Source organism: Eubalaena glacialis, chromosome 2 (genome assembly GCF_028564815.1).
Source record: "Eubalaena glacialis isolate mEubGla1 chromosome 2, mEubGla1.1.hap2.+ XY, whole genome shotgun sequence".
NCBI classification, from domain to species: domain Eukaryota; kingdom Metazoa; phylum Chordata; class Mammalia; order Artiodactyla; family Balaenidae; genus Eubalaena; species Eubalaena glacialis.
This window is the reverse complement of record NC_083717.1, coordinates 16,011,351-16,029,224: the sequence shown is the minus strand read 5'-3', so window position 1 is coordinate 16,029,224 and position 17,874 is coordinate 16,011,351. Positions and strand designations below refer to the sequence as shown.

Sequence of the window (17,874 nt, the reverse complement as noted above, 5' to 3'; positions counted from 1 at the left end):
ACAAGGTTGATTTAATTCTTATCCACAAGCATGCTGTGAATCATAATTCTCATTATTCATAGCACTTGCTGATTGCTGGAAAGGCATTTTCTGCTCTCTATGTTTCTTCCATGAATCCTACTCTTCTTTTTAAGGTGGTTAAGTACCGCACTCCTCTGTGGAGCCATCGCTGGTGACCCCAGTGCTACGTCTCCTGGTGTCACTGATCTTTCATAGAATTCACTTATGCCATTCAGTTCTCCCATCATATACTGATTTGTATTCTCAGTGAACCTTTAGTTTAACTGTGTACATTGTTTTTATTTATAAACTCTATTAGGACGGAGATGTCGTCTTTTGCTTCTTGTTATTTGTTAGTTTTTCTATTTGGCCTAGGATTTTATATAATGAGCTATAATGAAAAAGAACGCATACCTCAGTGTTAGATCCATCTGGGTCTAAATCCCAGCTCTGCCACATACCAATAATGTGAATTTGCACAAGTTAATTAATATTGGTGTAAAATCAAGATAATATTTATTTTCCAGTGTTGTGAGAATTAGGGATAATATGTATAAAATGTCCAGCTTTGGTTGGCATTCAGTTAATTTTAGTTATGATAATGAAAGTGATGACTATTAAACGGTGTTTTCATTTTTTTAACCAAAGCATGTGTTCACCTAAATTTGGTTTTATATAGTTATTTAAGTAGTGATCCATTTTTTCCAAAACATCTTACAATCATTTATTTATATTTCAAAACAGCCTTGTAAATGAAGTCAGTTTTAACAACAATTTTAGTAATGGAAAATTTTGTACAGGAAAGTTAAAGGAAGTGATTAAGACCAGACTTGGAATCACTAAGGCCTGTGAATTGACCTTAATGTGGTGACTTTAGCTGCTATGCTTAGTTAACTATTAGCAATTAGCTTTCTCTCACCAAAACTGGAATTCATAGTCCTAAAACTATCTGGCATTTACATATAGTCATCAAAATTTTTTGACCTCTCGATTATGCAGCAGACAACCTGAAAAAAATCTAGATTTTTTTTTCCATTGATTCTTTGTTACTTAAGTTTTTTCTTGTATTTTTCAAAAACTTCAGGAGGAAATTATTTGTTTACCTTTGATTAGCTTCATTACTTAAATTGTTTCAGTCTTCATTCCATCTCTCAACCTATCCCACACAATGTATGACTCTTCCCCCTTCTCTTTTTAAATACATCATATATATGGTTACTTGTCAGTAAATTTCAAGGAAGATTCAGCATTATTGTTCTCCAGAGAGAACACTTGAAAACAGCAGATAGTCGATATTTGCCAGTGCGTGCTATGCCGTGATAATATGTCTTGGTGGATTTATCGTCTTTGAAGCCATTTACACCTCCCTCAACCTCAATTTTCTCATCTATACAAAGGAATCCTGGTCTCTAATCTCCCTGGAAATTGAGATGAGGGTAATATAAGATAATATGTGTTAATGTTCTATAAAAATAAGGTATTTATGTTATTGTCTAGTATGATATTAATTTCTCTTTTTTTGCAAATAATAATGGAATAGGAGTTTATTCTGCCTCAGATTTTACTCAAAACCCACACGTGAATAAATGCTTAAATCATTCAGCCAGATTTTCATACCAAAAACCTAAAAGCAGTTCTTGACCTCTCCCATGCTGGTTATCCACCTTTAATCTATCAGAAATTTCTGTGGCTCTGTCTTTAAAATATTACCTGATTTCAGCCAGTTTTCCCCATCAACCCTGCTACCCTTCTAATGCCAATGATAACAACTCACATGTGTTGATTACTCATTATGTTCCAGGCGCTGCTTATTTAATACTCTTATTCCTGCTAGTCTGAACCTACTTCATCCCTAACTATAATAGCCTCCTAATGGGTCTCCTTTTAGGTATTCATGCTACTCTTTCCATGTGCCAGTCAAGGATTTTTTTTTTTAATATTTGTTTCTGGGTGGTATTAATTATAGGCAAAAGCTGCCAATGGCTTCCCATCTCAGAGTAAAGCCAAGGTCCTTACTGTGAACATAGAGCCCTCCTCCTGGCCCCCTCTAAATCCACTCCCACAGCTCAGAACCGTGCTCATTAGGATCTAGCCATATGGCCTTCTTGACGACCCTCCATGACTCTAAGCTCTTTCCCACTATAGGACCTTGAACTTGTGATTCCCTCAGCCAACTTGCATGGCTTTCTCCTTCACTCTATTCAGGTTCTCTACTTAAGTATTATTTCTTTAAAGATGACTACAAAGGACCACCCCCTCTTCCACCCACACTCCACTTACTATCATTCTCTCTATATGTGTGTTCCGTCATTGTCTTTCTTCTCCAGTGGAGGAGAAACACCATGAGGACAAACACTGTCTTCCCACTGCTATGCTCCCTGTGCCAAAGCAGCGTGCCTGGCACAGAGGAGGTGACTGTTAATTCTTTATTGTATAAAGGAGTAAATGAAACAATGGCATGAAGACTCTTGTGATACTTTTGGTCTTAGTGAAAGCTTGTTATAAAGATTAATTCCCTTAGCTCCTTAGCTTTAGCTTACTTCTTCTTCTTTTTTATTTTCTTAATATGTATATACTTTACAATACTGAAGACCCATGAGAGAAATTTCTTTACAACCTTGTGTCAGGGAATGCTGTGGTTCTCCTAAGCAAATAGTGTGACTTTAATCTTACAGATACTGATATTTTATAATTCCTTATGCCTCGCTTTTATAATACTCTCAGAGTGCTACTCTTGTAGCACAATTATTATAACTCTGCAGGATGATTTTGTGTTGTAAGCTTGTAACTAGATTCATTGTACTAGTTTCTCTTTATCTTCCGATTCCATCAGTTTACCCATTTGGCCACTTCAATTCTTACTGAAAAGAAATAAAATATTAAAATACTAATAGAATGTACCTATAGCAACCTCTGAGATTCTGTTTATTCATTCTTTGTCATGTGTATCAGCTCATCGGGCTTTAAAGTAATAGACAAAATGACTTGCCCTCAATACAAGAGGCTGGCGTTGGCCGGATGAAATATTTGGTGATCCTAACCATTTTAGCTCCTTGATTTGTTTATTCTTACATTTTGTTGGAAGATTCTCCAACAAATCTGGAAGCAGTGCACTCAGGGCTCCCATGTTGATGATTGTTGCTGCCCATTCAGTGTTAAACAAGGGGCTTTGGATATTCTCTCTCTTATCATCCCCACACAAAGGAATGGAACAGTCATACTATTCCCATTAGGCTCTTGAGAATCACTGGTGACACAGCAACCAAACTTCACGGCTCAAGTGGACATCTGAGATTAGGGCTTTTAGCCTTTCCCTGGAGCATACTGGATTGGAGTGGGTTAATCAGATTAGGTATTTGATAATATGAGATACATTGTCTAGTCCAACATCGTAATAGATGTTCAGTGTGCCAAAGGGGTGATTTTGATGATTACATGATTTATGCACAGCAAACACCTACCACAGAGCCAGACAGAATTAAATATTTGATAATTCGATCATTAGCCATTACAACCTGTTATTAATATGGTATTATTTTGTTTTGTACATGTGTGATAAATTTTAATAAATTTAGGAAATTTTTTCGGACACATACTATATGTATGTATATGTTATATAGATTGCAAGGTTGATTTTATAACATTGGAAATTGTACTTTAGCCTTCTTATCCGTAATTGCCACATTTGAAAATGGAGATAACATTTCTTACAATGTTGTTATGAATATTAGAGATAATAGTCATAAAATCCTTAGCACAAAGCACAGCATATAGGAGGTGATTAATAAATAGTAGTTATCATTATGATTAATTTTACCATTCACTTTAAAATTGCTCTTCAGTCATTTTAACCGTATTTTAATATATGTGCATATTCATGTATGTAATACTTTCATATGTACATACACAAGATATACACACTTGTATATATGTAATATGTGTGAATTGTACAACACATATGTAGCATATATACACATACACATGCACACAGGTACATACACACAAATACTGAAAACTAGTTTTACCCGAGTTAGATGATACATATTTTAAGGAAAGGGAGCCTATATTTTAATCCTGTTTTAAAAGGATTTTGCACTCTACTCACTATGAATGATGTATACTAAGTCAAAAATACATAAACCAAAACAAATTCAAACATAATTTTAAACATAATATACTGCACAAATGGGAGTAGCATTTAGGCACACAAATACTGTGGATTTGTTTTGCTTCCTATTAATAGAATTTAGCTTAGATGGTCTGTTTTATTTTCCCCTTTGAATTAGATAATTGTCTCAGTTTCATTACATAGAATTTTTATTAGCCAGGTCAGCAGTGTTTACAAATGGAAATTGCTTTGTTATAGGATCAAATTGCATAAAGGTGGTATTAAATTGGGATTGTGACTATAATGAATTCTGTCTATAGACATAATAGGTAAATCTTTGCTTAAAGTATTAAAAAATGTATCTTTTGAACAAACTGAATAGCTACTGTTACTCTGCAAAACAAAAGGAAAAAAAAAAACCCAGAAATGTTTATTTTCATCACAGCAAATAGGTCCAAGGTGATTGACTCTGTATAATAGCCTCCGTCTTGGTATCTCAAAGTTCATCAATCCAAACACAGCCCTATCCCTGTCATCCTTGTCCAACAACCAGAATATCAACTCATCTTCCAGTCAACCATCTCCTAGGAGGCTCTCACTCACTCACTATATGCCCTCCTCCTTGCTTTATTCAGTTCGTTCATACTCACTCATTCATTTTTTTGTTCAGCCAGCAAATGTATAGTGAGTCCTTTGAAATACGTGCCAGTTTCTATCCCCTCTGGACCCTACTGACTAGGGTGGAAAGAGTCATAATGCAAATAACCATGCAGACAAGTACAACACAGTGTTATTAAAGTCCTTGAAGAAGAGCTGCCTGTTATGTTAAGAGGTTATAGTAGAGGGATTTGAACAATCAAGACTTCCTGCAGGAAGTAGAGATTGAGCTGAAATCTGCAAGATTTTCAAAGGGAAGTTCAGGAGGCAGGTGGTCCAGCATGTATAAAGTGTCTGTGGCTGGCGGGGCTGGAAAAAGGCCAGTAGGTTTGTGGTGGGGAGTTGAGGGGGAGAGCATGATCAGAGAGAAGGCTGGAAAGGTGAGGAGCAAACAGACTTTGAGTTGATTCTCCATCACCTTAGCAAATTTGGTCTTTTCCCTAACTGTGATAGGTACCCATGAAAAGCTTTCAAGCAGGATGGTGATCCAATTTGCATTTTGAAAACATCACTGGACTTGCAATGTGGGCTATGAATTTCAGGAGGACCAGAATAGATGCAGAGCAATCAGTTAGGAAGCTATTTCATTAGTCAAGGAGAGAGATGAGTATCCCTTGAGAGAAGTGGATGATTTAAGAGATATTTAGAAGGTAAAACGAGAAACTGTTAGTGACTGATTGAATATGGGAAATGAGGGAGAAACAGGAATCAAGGGGGACTACTGAATTTCTCTTGGGTTCTCTTTTATCACTACTCACTTTCCCTTTTTGCTCTACCTTTTGCAACTCATAAACGACCCTATATTTAGTATAGATCTTAGATATTTTCCCAGGGCATTTCATTCCTTGTATCTCCTTTTGAAAACTGAAATTTGCTTCTCCCTTAATTTCAACATTTCTTCCATAGCCATCTGGAGTGGAGGGTTCCACTTCCCATAAACCGTGGTGTCCAGAAAATTGTCAACATTCTTGCCGCTCATTTCAGGTTAATACTCCTCAAAGGAGCTTCAGCCTTTGGATTTCCCAATTATAGTATAACTTTACTACTTCAACCCTTTCTTTAACCTGGGATAAGGCCCTGGCGTGTTCAGGCCTTTGTTCTAGCCTATTTCTTTTTAAAATAAAACAAATATTTATTTCATTACACACACACACGGTATAACCAAAAAGGGGCATAGATTAAAAAATCATTTTCTTCTGACTTCAGCCTTTATGTTTCTAATTCCAGAGGAATTGTTTATTGCTTATGTATCTTTCCAGCGACGTTCAATAAATACACCGGCACATGTGTATGTTGTGCCTGTGTATGTATTCCTCTTTTTCACTTTAAAAATCTTGTTGTTCATTTGTAGCCAAAGTAAATTTCAGGTGCATCAAAGGTTTAAAATCTTTTAAAAAATGAAATCATATAGTAATCATATAACACTAGAAAACATATGGAAGATTTTTATTTAATGTTGGATTGTCAAAAACCATTCAAGGAAGGATTGAAAACTTCGACTGCATAAAAGTACAAAATAGAGTTTTCCTAAAGTGATTTTTATCTTGAGATTTAGCCCTAGGTCATACTTGTGGCTCTAGCTCTGTCTTATGGCAGCAGCTCCATTTGCGATGTCTTACATAAAAATAATTCTCTGTAAATATGCAAAGCCTCTATTAGGTACACTGAAAGAAAACAAAGGATTATTATAGTTTACATTTCCTGACAGCAAAAATAATCCACTGGACTGTCTTCATGTCCCTTCTCTGATAGTTGAATTTAAGACTTCAGAAAATGATGATGCTTAATGATTAAACTCATTACTTTACCTTACTAAATATGATACACTCAAAACTCAAGGTATGCAAATTGTTCACCACCAATACATTAGAAATTTTTTCCAAGTCAGAATTATTAAGAAACATTTATCTTTATAGGTTCCTTTGTATTTCTTATTTGTGTGCTCTTCTAATAGAGAGGTAGGTGAATGTTAGCATGTAATGTCAGCCTAACATTTCTTCGATGTAAAGTATTAAAAATGAGTAATTAAGAAGTTGAGAAATTGTTCTTTCTGAAAATATCTTTTTGAATGAACATGAGTGGTAACTTTGTTAGTACAAATTTTGTCACCCTGATCAAGACAGTTAGAAAGTGCTCTTTGAGTATTTGGATTGCTACTATTTGGAATGAAGAAGATGGAGGCTGCAGGCACAGTATTTTGGCTAAAAGACAGTTTATTCCCAGTTGAGGGCTGAGCCTATGGCTAGTAAGCATTGCCCAGGAAACATGTAAGTATGGAATGCTGCTGTTCTAAACTAAAGCCTCAGCAATACTGCAGTCACAGTCAGTTGGAATCACATTAGTTCCTTCTCCTTGAACCCTGGAGGCTTCTTTTCTGTTTAGACTTCCTTCCATGCTTTCCTCGTTTTCTTAATGCAAATCATGATTCCTCTACCTGTTTTGTTTTGTTTTGTTTTGTTTTGTCAATTCTTTAAGGCTACCATGATCTATTTTATGGAATTTCTTTCCACGTATTCTCTCCTTCATGCTAACATTAAAGGAGATCCCACAGCAACTTGGTATTTTCAAGTTTTTGCTGCAAGTTACTCTGGGAAAATATCAAGAGGCTTAAAAAATAACAAATAGGAAGGCCTTTCAAATGTTTCAGCATCTCCCAAAGCAACTGGTCTGCCATGTTTTACCTACTGCAAAGTCAATAACCAAAGGGTTTTATTTTCTATCCTCATATCACCTAGAAGGCTTGGCTGCTCCACTGAACTCTCTTGCCACATAAATAGAATTACAAAGTGAGAAAAAGAAACGCAGCCCCTGACATTCAGGACCTGGCCTGGAACTGTCAGCTAGGCCTTGGGGTTGCTATGAGCTGGTGTTCCTCCTGTTTAATGTAAACAATTTCAGAGAGTGTCAGCATCAGACAAAGCCATTCTGGTACCATGATGGAGCAAGATGAAAACCAGATCACTCTGTGACTGTGCTTGAACACAGACAAAACATGGACATTGTTTCAGCAAAAAGAATGACCAAACATTCCCCTATCTTTACTCATATGAATGAAACCTGTTTCTAACCAATTATAACTTTAGCCTATTCTAGTCTTCCCTTTGTTATATAAGAATTATTAAGATACCTGCTTCCTGACAGCACCCAGTTATCCCTGCTTCCTGACAGCACCCAATCTGGAGCAAAACTCCACTTTCTTGGCACCTCCCCAAAATAACCTAACCAAAGCCCTAATCCTATAATAAGTCATTTCTAATACTCTCTTACTGAGCTGCCGTGTGGTTCCCGAGGGTATTTGTTCTCCATCACTACGAGTAATAAACCCAGCTTGCTTTCAACTATAGATGTGTGCCTTGTAGTCCTTTGCTGGAGGGCAGTGTACCAGAGAGAGAATGGGGCAAGGCTGTACAGTACGTGTGGGCCACTTCAAGGACTGAGGTTTTTACTCTGAGTGAGATGGGGTGCCATTGGAAGATTTTACTTTTTTAACTTTCAAAATTTTATATTTTAAAAAATTTTGTAGTAGTTTCCAGTTGAGAGAGACATTGCAAGAACTATACAGAGAACTCAAACATATACTACATACAGATTCACAGATTATTATCAGTTGGCCCATTTGTTTTATATATACACTTACTTTCTTCTGAGTCATTTCAGAGTAAATTGCAGACATCATCATGTCCTTTTACCTCTAAATAATTCATAGTCTGTTTTCTAAAATAGAGGACAGTCACTTAAATGTATAATGATTAAATCAGAAAATTTAATATTTATACAATATGATTATCCAATTTATAGGCCTCATTCAGACTTTACCAATTGCCCCAAAAATATCCTTTATGTAATTTTTGCTTTTTACCTGAATCATAGATGAACACATTGAGCACATCTATGATAACTGCTTTAACTTCTTTGAAAATTCCATCATTTCTGTCATATCTATTTTTGCTTCTATTGACTACATTTTCAGGATCCAATCAAGGATCATGCATTACATTTAGTTTTTATGTATCTCTAGATTTCTTTAATCTATAACAATTACTCAGCCTTTCTTTGTCTTTTTTGACATTGATACCTTTGAGAAGTATAGACCTTTTATTTTGTAGAATATCCCTCAATTCATGTTTTTTGATTTCTCCTCATAATTAGATTCAGTTTATGCATTTTTGGGTGAAAATGACTTGTCAGCTTTTTTGGAAATTAGTTGATCATATATTTGTGAGTCTATTTCTGAACTGTATATCCAGATCCACTAACCAATCTGTCTGTACATAAGTCAGTACCATACAGTGTTAATTTTTATAGCTTTACAGTGTATATAGAAATCAGGTACTGTAAGTCTGCCAACTTTTTAGCTAATGTAAGTGCTTTGCATTTCCATACACATTTTAGAATCATTTTGTTAATTTATACAAAATCCTACTGAAATTTTGATTGGGGTTATATTGAAATTATAGTTAGATTTGGAGAGAATTGAGTTCTTAACAATATTGAGTTTTATAATCCACAAAACTGATATGTATCTCCATTTATTTAGGGTCTCTTTTCCTATCAATATTTTGTAGTTATCAGTGTAAAGGCTGGGCATGTATTTTGTTAAATTTATCCCTAGAATTTCATGTTTTGGGATGCCATTTTAAAGGATTTTTTAAAATTTCAGATTCCAGTTATTTATTTCTAACATATGGAAATGTAATTGATTTTTGTATATTGATGACATGTAACCTTGCTAAACTTACTTGCTGGTACAAATAGCTTTTTTGTAGATTTTATAGAATTGTAGGTGAACACATTGAGCACATTTATGATAGCTGCTTTAACTTCTTTGATAATTGCATCATCTCTGTTTTATCTATATTTGCTTCTATTGACTGATTTTTCTCCTGGTTTTAGATCACATTTTCCTACTTCCTCATATGCTCTTAATTTTTAATTTGATGCTAGACATTGTGAATTCTATGTTGCTAAGTGCTGAAGTTTGGTAAATTCCTTTAAAAAGCATTGAACTTTGTTCTAGAGACACTTAAGTTGCTTACAGTTCTGTTTGGTCCATTTAAGTCTTATTTTTAAGTTTTTGTAAAGACAGGTTTAAGATAGAAGTCAGCAAATTTTTACAGTCAATTTTTTTTTTTTTTTAACTTAAGGGAAACTTTATTTAGTCTTCTTTTTAAAGCAGTCTAGTTTAAAAACAAGTTGAGGGACTTCCCTGGTGGCGCAGTGGATAAGACTCTGCGCTCGTAGTGCAGGGGGCCCGGGTTCAATCCCTGGTCAGGGAACTAGATCCCACACGCATGCAACTAAGAGTTAGCATGCCACAACTAAGGAGCCCACGTGTTGCAACTAAGGAGCTGCTGAGCCGCAACTAAGGAGTCCTGGAGCCACAACTAAGGAGCCTGCCTGCCGCAACTAATACTCAGTGCAACCAAATAAATAAATAAATATTAAAAGAAAAAAAAGATGAATAAGGTCTAAGAACCTAATGTATAACATGGTGACTATAGCTGATAACACTGTGTTGTATAATTAAAATTAATTTGCTAAGAGAGTTGAACTTAAGTGTTCTTACCAAAAAATTAAAAATAACAATAAATAAATAAATAAATAAAAACAAGTTGAGGTTAAGAGAACAGTATGTTCAGAGAGTGAATATGTTCAGCTGTGCAGGTCATATGGTCCTGACTGAAACTACTCAACTACCATTTCAATGTGCAAATAACCATAGATAATATCAATGTATAAACAAGTGGGCATGGCTAAGTCCCAATAAAACATTATTTACTTAAACAGGTGGTAGGCCAGATTTGGTCCTGAGACTATAGTTCCAATCCGTGGTCTAGAGACTACTTCCTGCTAGAGTCTCTTTGCTTGTTACTAAATTGTACCCTTTCTGGATTTCCTACTGAATGCCCTGTTTATTCGCCAAGGACTCTCCACTCTGGCTGGCAGTAACTCAAAGATATCTGGCCTTCTGTAAATTCTGGTAATTATTCAGCTTATATCTCCTAGTTATTGTTTTCTTAGAAGTTGTTCTCTGTCTCTCTTTGTGGATTTTAGCCTGCAAACATGAAAATTAGAATTCAGCAAAGCCTTAAGCATATCTCTGGATCTCCTTAGCTACATACCTCCTGTTCCTCCACCACCCTGCCTTGCAAATTCTATCTGTCTGAGACTCTGTCTTCTCAACTCACTGCAACCTCACTTTCTGCTGGGCTGACCATTTTGGAGCTACAGTCTAGAAAGTTCCTCCAAGAAGAAGTCTGGCATGATCCTATATAGGATTTGCCTTTTTTTCCCTTTCTCTAAGAGGTCACAGTCCTGTGCTTTCTGTTGTGCAGTGTCTGCGAACACTTGTTTCATAGATTTTTCCCAGGTTTCTAGTTGTTTATGGCTGGGGATAATTTCATACCTTCTTACTCTTTCTTACTACGTGTGCTAAGAGCCAGAGTCCTCTCATTATGTATTTTGATGCTGAAGTTATTTCTGATTTGACCAGTAGTTCAACCTTTCATCATAATGATGTAATTTTTGGAGAACTTCATTAATTTTTGGCACACACACAAAAAAATTCCCAGGCTCATCTTGGACTTTCTTTTCCTTAGCTCCAAACAGACCATTTTCCCAAGAAGACCTAGTTCCTTGTAATGGGGAATAGTATTTAAATAACGTAGAGTTTGGGGCAGAGAAGTAACATTCAATTTATTTAAAATATCACCATGTAAATATTTTTGTAAATATTTGTAATATTTTTATTGAAGTATAGTTGATGCATAATGTGTTAATTTCTGCTGTACAGCAAAGTGATTCAGTTATGTGTGTGTATATATATATATATATATATATATACACACACACACGTATTCTTTTTTATATTCTTTTCCATTATGGTTTATCATAGGATATTGAATATAGTTCAACAATAGGACTTTGTTTTTTATCCATTCTATATATAATAGCTTATATCTATTAACCTCAGCATGGTTCTTTATTGTTTAATGGACCATACAGGGCAAGGGTTGGGTGCAGAGATCAGGAAGGAAAGCACTGCAATACAATCACAAAAAAATGATAGTGGCTTGAGCCAAAATAGTAACAGTAGAGGTAATGAGATATATATTCTAATGGTAGGATTGACAATTGACAGAATTCACTGAAAGATTACATGTGAGTTATGAGATTAAATGTTGTGTATATTATTATTACAGCTCCTAGAACTTGGGGCCATCCTCAATTACAAGATGGTCTGTCATCCAAAATTTGGTTCAGATATCAAGACTGATGACGCCACATACACACCAAGATGGTTTGAAAATGTCTGTTACTCACATAATGAGGCTTTCTAGGAAATCAAGGTAGCTCCTAGGTATGTCCAAAAGTAGTTTTAGAGAACAAGGAAAGAAAACTGGGATAGAGTTTTATGGTGGTTAGGTGGTGGGGCCTGGCTAAGGATTCCTGTGCACCGGTAGGGCCTTGCGTAGTTTGAATCTTCTACCAACAGGGGGAGCACCTGGACTTTCTTACCAGCTTTCCCAGATGTGGAACACAATGGGAAGGGCTCTCAGCAATCAAGTCATACATCAAAAAGTGGAGTCAGACTCTACCGTACAGAGCTCCTTACAAGATACTTTTTCTCTGAATAGCCGGAGTTGCCATTAATACAGATGAGAAAGACTGTTCAGTGAGAAAGTTTGGAGGGGAAGAATCAGAGTTTGAATTTAAGCGTATTAAGTTTCAGATGTCTCTAAGGTTTACATGGGAGGTTTTTAACTTTTATAATTTGTTCTTTCTTACAAAATTAAACTGCCTATCAACAGGGTCACTGCCTAATTTAAACAATAGTTTTTTCTGTAAAAATGAACACAGTTTCATAAGAGCCTTAATATCAGAATCATTTAAAGGTATACATCCTACTTTCAGGTAGCTGATTTCTTTGGACAAAACAACAGGCATGGAAAGTAATTTAGAAATAGGTAAATAACATTAGTTGATAACTTCCCTTGATGTTTACCAAAAAATGTTGTTTGTTATTTTATGAATAGAATGCATTATAGCAGTGAAATTTTCTTTATTAACATAGAGGGCTTTCTGTTCAAAATTAATCTTGGGTAATATTCGGATTACTGTATTTTTAAATTATGCAGGTATTTATGTTTTAGATATATAAAACTTAATCACTGTGACTATCTTAAAATACTAGCTATATTGATTGTGGGATATATCAGGCTCTATGTTTCCATTTAGAAACATGTCCAAATTATTTTCTTGTGTGTTTTAAAAGAATTGGATTTTAGCTTGATTCACTTGCTTTGGAGAAAAGCGTCTTTAAAACCAGTAAATTTGTTTTTACTCCCCAAACAAATTGGAATTGACAGAATCAATACAAATATCAATCGTGTAACATCAAATGATCTAGTAATTTCTCAGGTTCTCAACAGATCCATGAGAGATACTGCATCTAGTAGTCAACACCACCATTTCTGTCCCTCGGTGGTCTTGTGTTTGCAATAGTTGACCTATCACTGCTCTTCAAGTCAATGGATTTTTAAAAAATAATTCTGAAGACAGCAGACCTGGGTCCAAATTGCATTTCTGCTCTTGAAAAATCAGCAAGTCATTTAACATCTATAATCCTCAGTTTTCTCATCTATAGATGAGAGGGTTAATGTAAGTGATCTCCATTTCCATTAAAGCTCAAAAATACTTTAATGTTACAATTCTGAGTCAAGCTCTGTAATTGAAACATCAAAGGTATTTTGTCTTAACCTCCAATCTGCTAGCTGAACTGGGCACCTAAATAAAAATAGTTTAATCCCACACTGCAAGAAAAGAAAATGGTAGCAATTAACCCAGACAAGAAAGTTTTGTTAGAGACAGAATGCATGGTTGAAACTTATTTTCAAAGGCTTTGCAAGTGTAAAGGCCATTTAATTAGGCAATCTTGAGCGTGCAGTCCAAGAAGAGTTTAGCACACAAAATGGCTAGGAGGCTTCAGAACACCAGCCTCTTCCCCAGTGGTTTCTACATGGCCTTCCATTCCTCTCCTGCCACTTCTTCTCTCTTAGCCATCTATTTTCTAAAATGTGAGACCGATCCAGAACATAAAAGCTTTGCTATGAGATTTTATCAGCAGGAGTTTCCAATTCCCAGAACACCTTCCATTAAATCCCTGAATCACTTCCTACCTCTAATGCACACCAGTCCACAATCTTCAGACACTCTGCGTCAGGCCATGGAAGCTACCATCTAAAAATGAAGTAGAAAGTGGTATTACCAGCTCCCCTAACTGGCAGACAAGGAAGATGGGAAGGAAAAAACTTTCAGATACTATAGTGTCACAAAGCAAATGTGAAGCTGATGTCCCAAGCTGGATCTCGGAACAACTTTTCCTGCTGAAATATTGTCACCCGTGGTGGTTATGTTCTATTGTAATATTGGAGCAGGACAATAATAGTACCTTGACTGTGCATGTTGAACTGGTTTATCATTTCCAAAACACTTTGGCTCATTCATTTATTTAACTAATATTTACTGATTGCCTATGAAGGGCCAGGCACTGTTCTAGGCACTGGTGATATAAACTAGTCTCTCTAATTAGCTTAACTTCTCTAGTTTTTACTATTTTTCTTTCTCTTTAGATAGGGACACTAAAGCTCATCAAGTGTAAGTATGATCCAAGTCGCATAACTGATAAGTATCAGAATCAGTTCAAACTCAGTTGTTCAAAAGCATTGCTCTTTATCTTAAACTCTGTGGAAAAGTCTTTATGGTTGACATTGCTTTGTCAGGAAATTGCTCCTAAAATTCCAAACAACTGACAAATAAATAAGTGTTTTGGAGAAAAAAAATCTGTTGGAAAGTTGGATATTACTTGTATATTCATGTCCCTGCTTCTGAGGAAGTATCATATAAGTTTGGCTTCTGATAAATGTTGGAGTGCAAGGATGCTGATGGAATGTACTTTCAAATACCCTGTAATATATAAACTGTTACTACCCTAAAGGTTTTGTTTCAGGATAAAAAATGGAAAGCCTCACTTTGCCTTTTATATTTTTTGAGTCTAGCTTACAGGAAGTGCTGTATTTGAGGAGGATTGGGGTACTTTCCTAGATCAATAAATTGATGCTTAATTTTTTTTTTTTTCATTTTGAATGATGCTTGTGAGTGATCTATAGACCAGAACCTAGAGGGGATTAGGAGAGAGAGAGGTAGGGGTCAGATGCCCCAAACTCCTAAGGACACCATGTTTCTTTACATATTAAAGGGAATCTACTCTTACTACCTTCTAACCTCACTAATGTGTTAGGAGTGTTTCCTCATCCTTTCTTTGTTTGTTTTCTGTTTTTTAGGTTACTGTCCGTATGGTTATCGGGAATGTCAGAACGGCAAATGTTATAAACCGGAGCAAAGCTGTAATTTTATAGACGACTGTGGAGATTACACTGATGAAAATGACTGCGGTAGCTCCTGTACTTTTGAAAAAGGCTGGTGTGGTTGGCAAAACTCTTTGGCTGAAAACTTTGATTGGGTTTTGGGGGTTGGCTCTCCTCAAAGCCTAAGACCTCCCAGAGACCACACACTTGGAAATGAACATGGTAGGTTATTAGGTTGTTCCAGACACTCTAATCACATTGACAGTGAGCATCACGTTATCTTCTCTGAGAGCATCTGGCGACACCACCGTGGTGCCAGGGCAACTAAGTTGAACGTTTAACAAGTGTATTTGTCTCCCGGGACTGCGTAACAGACTGCCACAGACTGGGTGGTGTAAACAGCAGGCATTTATTGTCTCACAGTTTTGGAGGCTAGAAATCTGAAATCAAGGTGTCAGTAGGGCTAGTTCCTTTTGAGGTCCTTGAAGGAGAATCATCTGTTCCATGCCTCTCACCTAGCTTCTGGTAGCTTCAGACACTACTTGGCTTGTAGGTGGTACTCTCCTTCTGTCTTTGCATTGTCTTCCCTCTATGCATGTCTATCTCTGTGTCTAAGTTTCCCCTTTTTATTACAACAGTCTTATTGGACTAGGGCCCACCCTCATGACTTTATTTTAACTCGATCATCAGCACAGACCCTATTTCCTAATAAGGTCACAGTCACAGGGCCTGGAATTAGGACTTTCACATCTTTTGGGGGGACACCATTTAACATATAACAGTGAGTAATTAAAATTGAATATTACTTTGATAATTGTAGATAGATGATAATATATGCTGCTCTCAGGTACCTTTCCTAAATGACACATACTTGTAATCAATAACCGTGAATTCTGCCACTCATTTGATCATTAGAGAGTCATTTAACTTTTCAGATTCTCAAACTTCTCATCTGTCCAATGGAGATAATAGAATTTGCCCTGTGTACCAAACAGGGATTGTCAAGACCAAATGAGATGATCTGTATGAAGGGGAAAGCAGTTAGAAAGCTGTAGAGGCGTGCAGTTGTAGCTGTAAGATCATCTATGTGAAGGGTCCTAGGTATGGCTCATTTTTACAGTGAGCTGAGGTCAGGTCTCAGATTCATTGGTCAAGGGGCAACAGACATTAGGAGAATAAAGAAGAGATCCTGAATTCCTGGATGCTACAGAGTAGGAAATATTGACATTTCACAGGCCTGTGATAAAACAAAGCTCTCCAAGCCAGACCAACCATGCCAAAGAAAGGTAGGTGTAAGTTTCATTCAAACACTCAGCTATACATACATAAGATGTTTTGGATATTTGGATACACAAGCAGAAAACTCAGTATCTTTCCTTGTGTGTTATATATTAAAATCCTCAGCATTTCATTTATGTACTCAACAGATGACTGAATTTTTGAAAGTATGTCATATCCCTCTATTTGTATTTCATAGACAATCTTTGCATTGTTTTACAATAACTGGAGAGTTTGGGGAGTCCATGAAGTAATTTCTATAACTCTCTTGTTGAGTCCATGGCATAAATATCCTGTCAGATCAGTTAATCTGCATACCGTGAAGTACTTTGCTAAAACAGAGACAGTTGGAAATTGTTCTGTCAGTGAGCCAGAGGCAACGCTATTAGATTTCCTTTCTCTTTCAAGCAGAAATACCTTTGGCAGTTCAGATCATAGAAATGTAATTAAAAACCCGAAGATGGAAAAGCTAACATAATCCCCTCAATGTCATTTTTGCGTTATCTGAATCTCATCTTGTTCCCAGGGCACTTCTTGTATCTGGAGGCTACTCCGGTGGGCCTTCGGGGCGAAGAAGCACACCTCAAGAGTGGTCTGTGGCAAGAAGCCAGCGCTGCCTGTACCATGAGCTTCTGGTATTTTATATCCACAAAAGCCACAGGGTCCATTCAGGTCCTCATTAAGGTAGGATCTTCTCCTGCAATGCCTCTGAGCTTAGTGAAGTTTCCTAGAGACAGCACATGGCCAAAGGGAGATTATCACAACTCTGCTTACCTGGCCATCCCATCAGAGGGAACGGCTACTTGTGGTTCAGATGCTCTGTGGAGTTTGGTAAACTGGACGTGGGAACCAGCTTTGAGCCCAGTGTCATACCCTGTGGTTATGACTGAATCCCAGAGACTCCTTTTATGGTAACAGTAAGTCTAAGACACACAAGTTTAGGTATTTCTTTCCCAGTCCTTCTCAGTAAAAGAAACTAGATTATTTGTACATCTGAAAGGAGAGCAGCTATCCATTTTAACTCATATATGAGCAATCATTAAGGGAATTAATATTAGACATTCTGGTTCTAAGCACACACCATGCAAAGGACAGAACCGATCAGGAGAATGATGAAGGTATGATTACATTGAACTGCTTATTAACTGTGACACAGTAATGCATTTTCTTACTGTGGGTTAATTAGATGTTTCTGTCAGGGCTTTAATTTCGTTTAACAGAGTGACAGTGTTCAGGGACCAAAATACCAAAGTATACATTAATATTAATGAGACGTGGTTCATATACCTTTACTCTTTGGCAAGTTACAACAGCAGCAAAAAGCAGATAAGTGTGTGTGTGTGTATGTGTGTGTGTGTGTGTGCACACATGTGTGTTCATTTCAAGAACCTCGTTAGAATTCCAAGAAAGCTTACTCTAAAACCATGCTCTAGAGGCCGTTGCTGTTTTATCACACATGGGCTT

The 17,874-nt window shown here is 36.5% G+C and overlaps 1 protein-coding gene across 1 annotated transcript in view; it reads left to right on the top strand.

Annotated features, from left to right (window-relative positions):
* Positions 1-17,874, top strand: part of MALRD1 (MAM and LDL receptor class A domain containing 1) — a 607,787-nt gene that overhangs the window by 329,813 nt on the left and 260,100 nt on the right. Inside the window, exons 28-29 of the mRNA XM_061181405.1 lie at positions 15,109-15,354; positions 16,937-17,094. Coding sequence (XP_061037388.1) covers positions 15,109-15,354; positions 16,937-17,094 — 404 coding nt within the window. The remainder of the gene's footprint in view (positions 1-15,108; positions 15,355-16,936; positions 17,095-17,874) is intronic.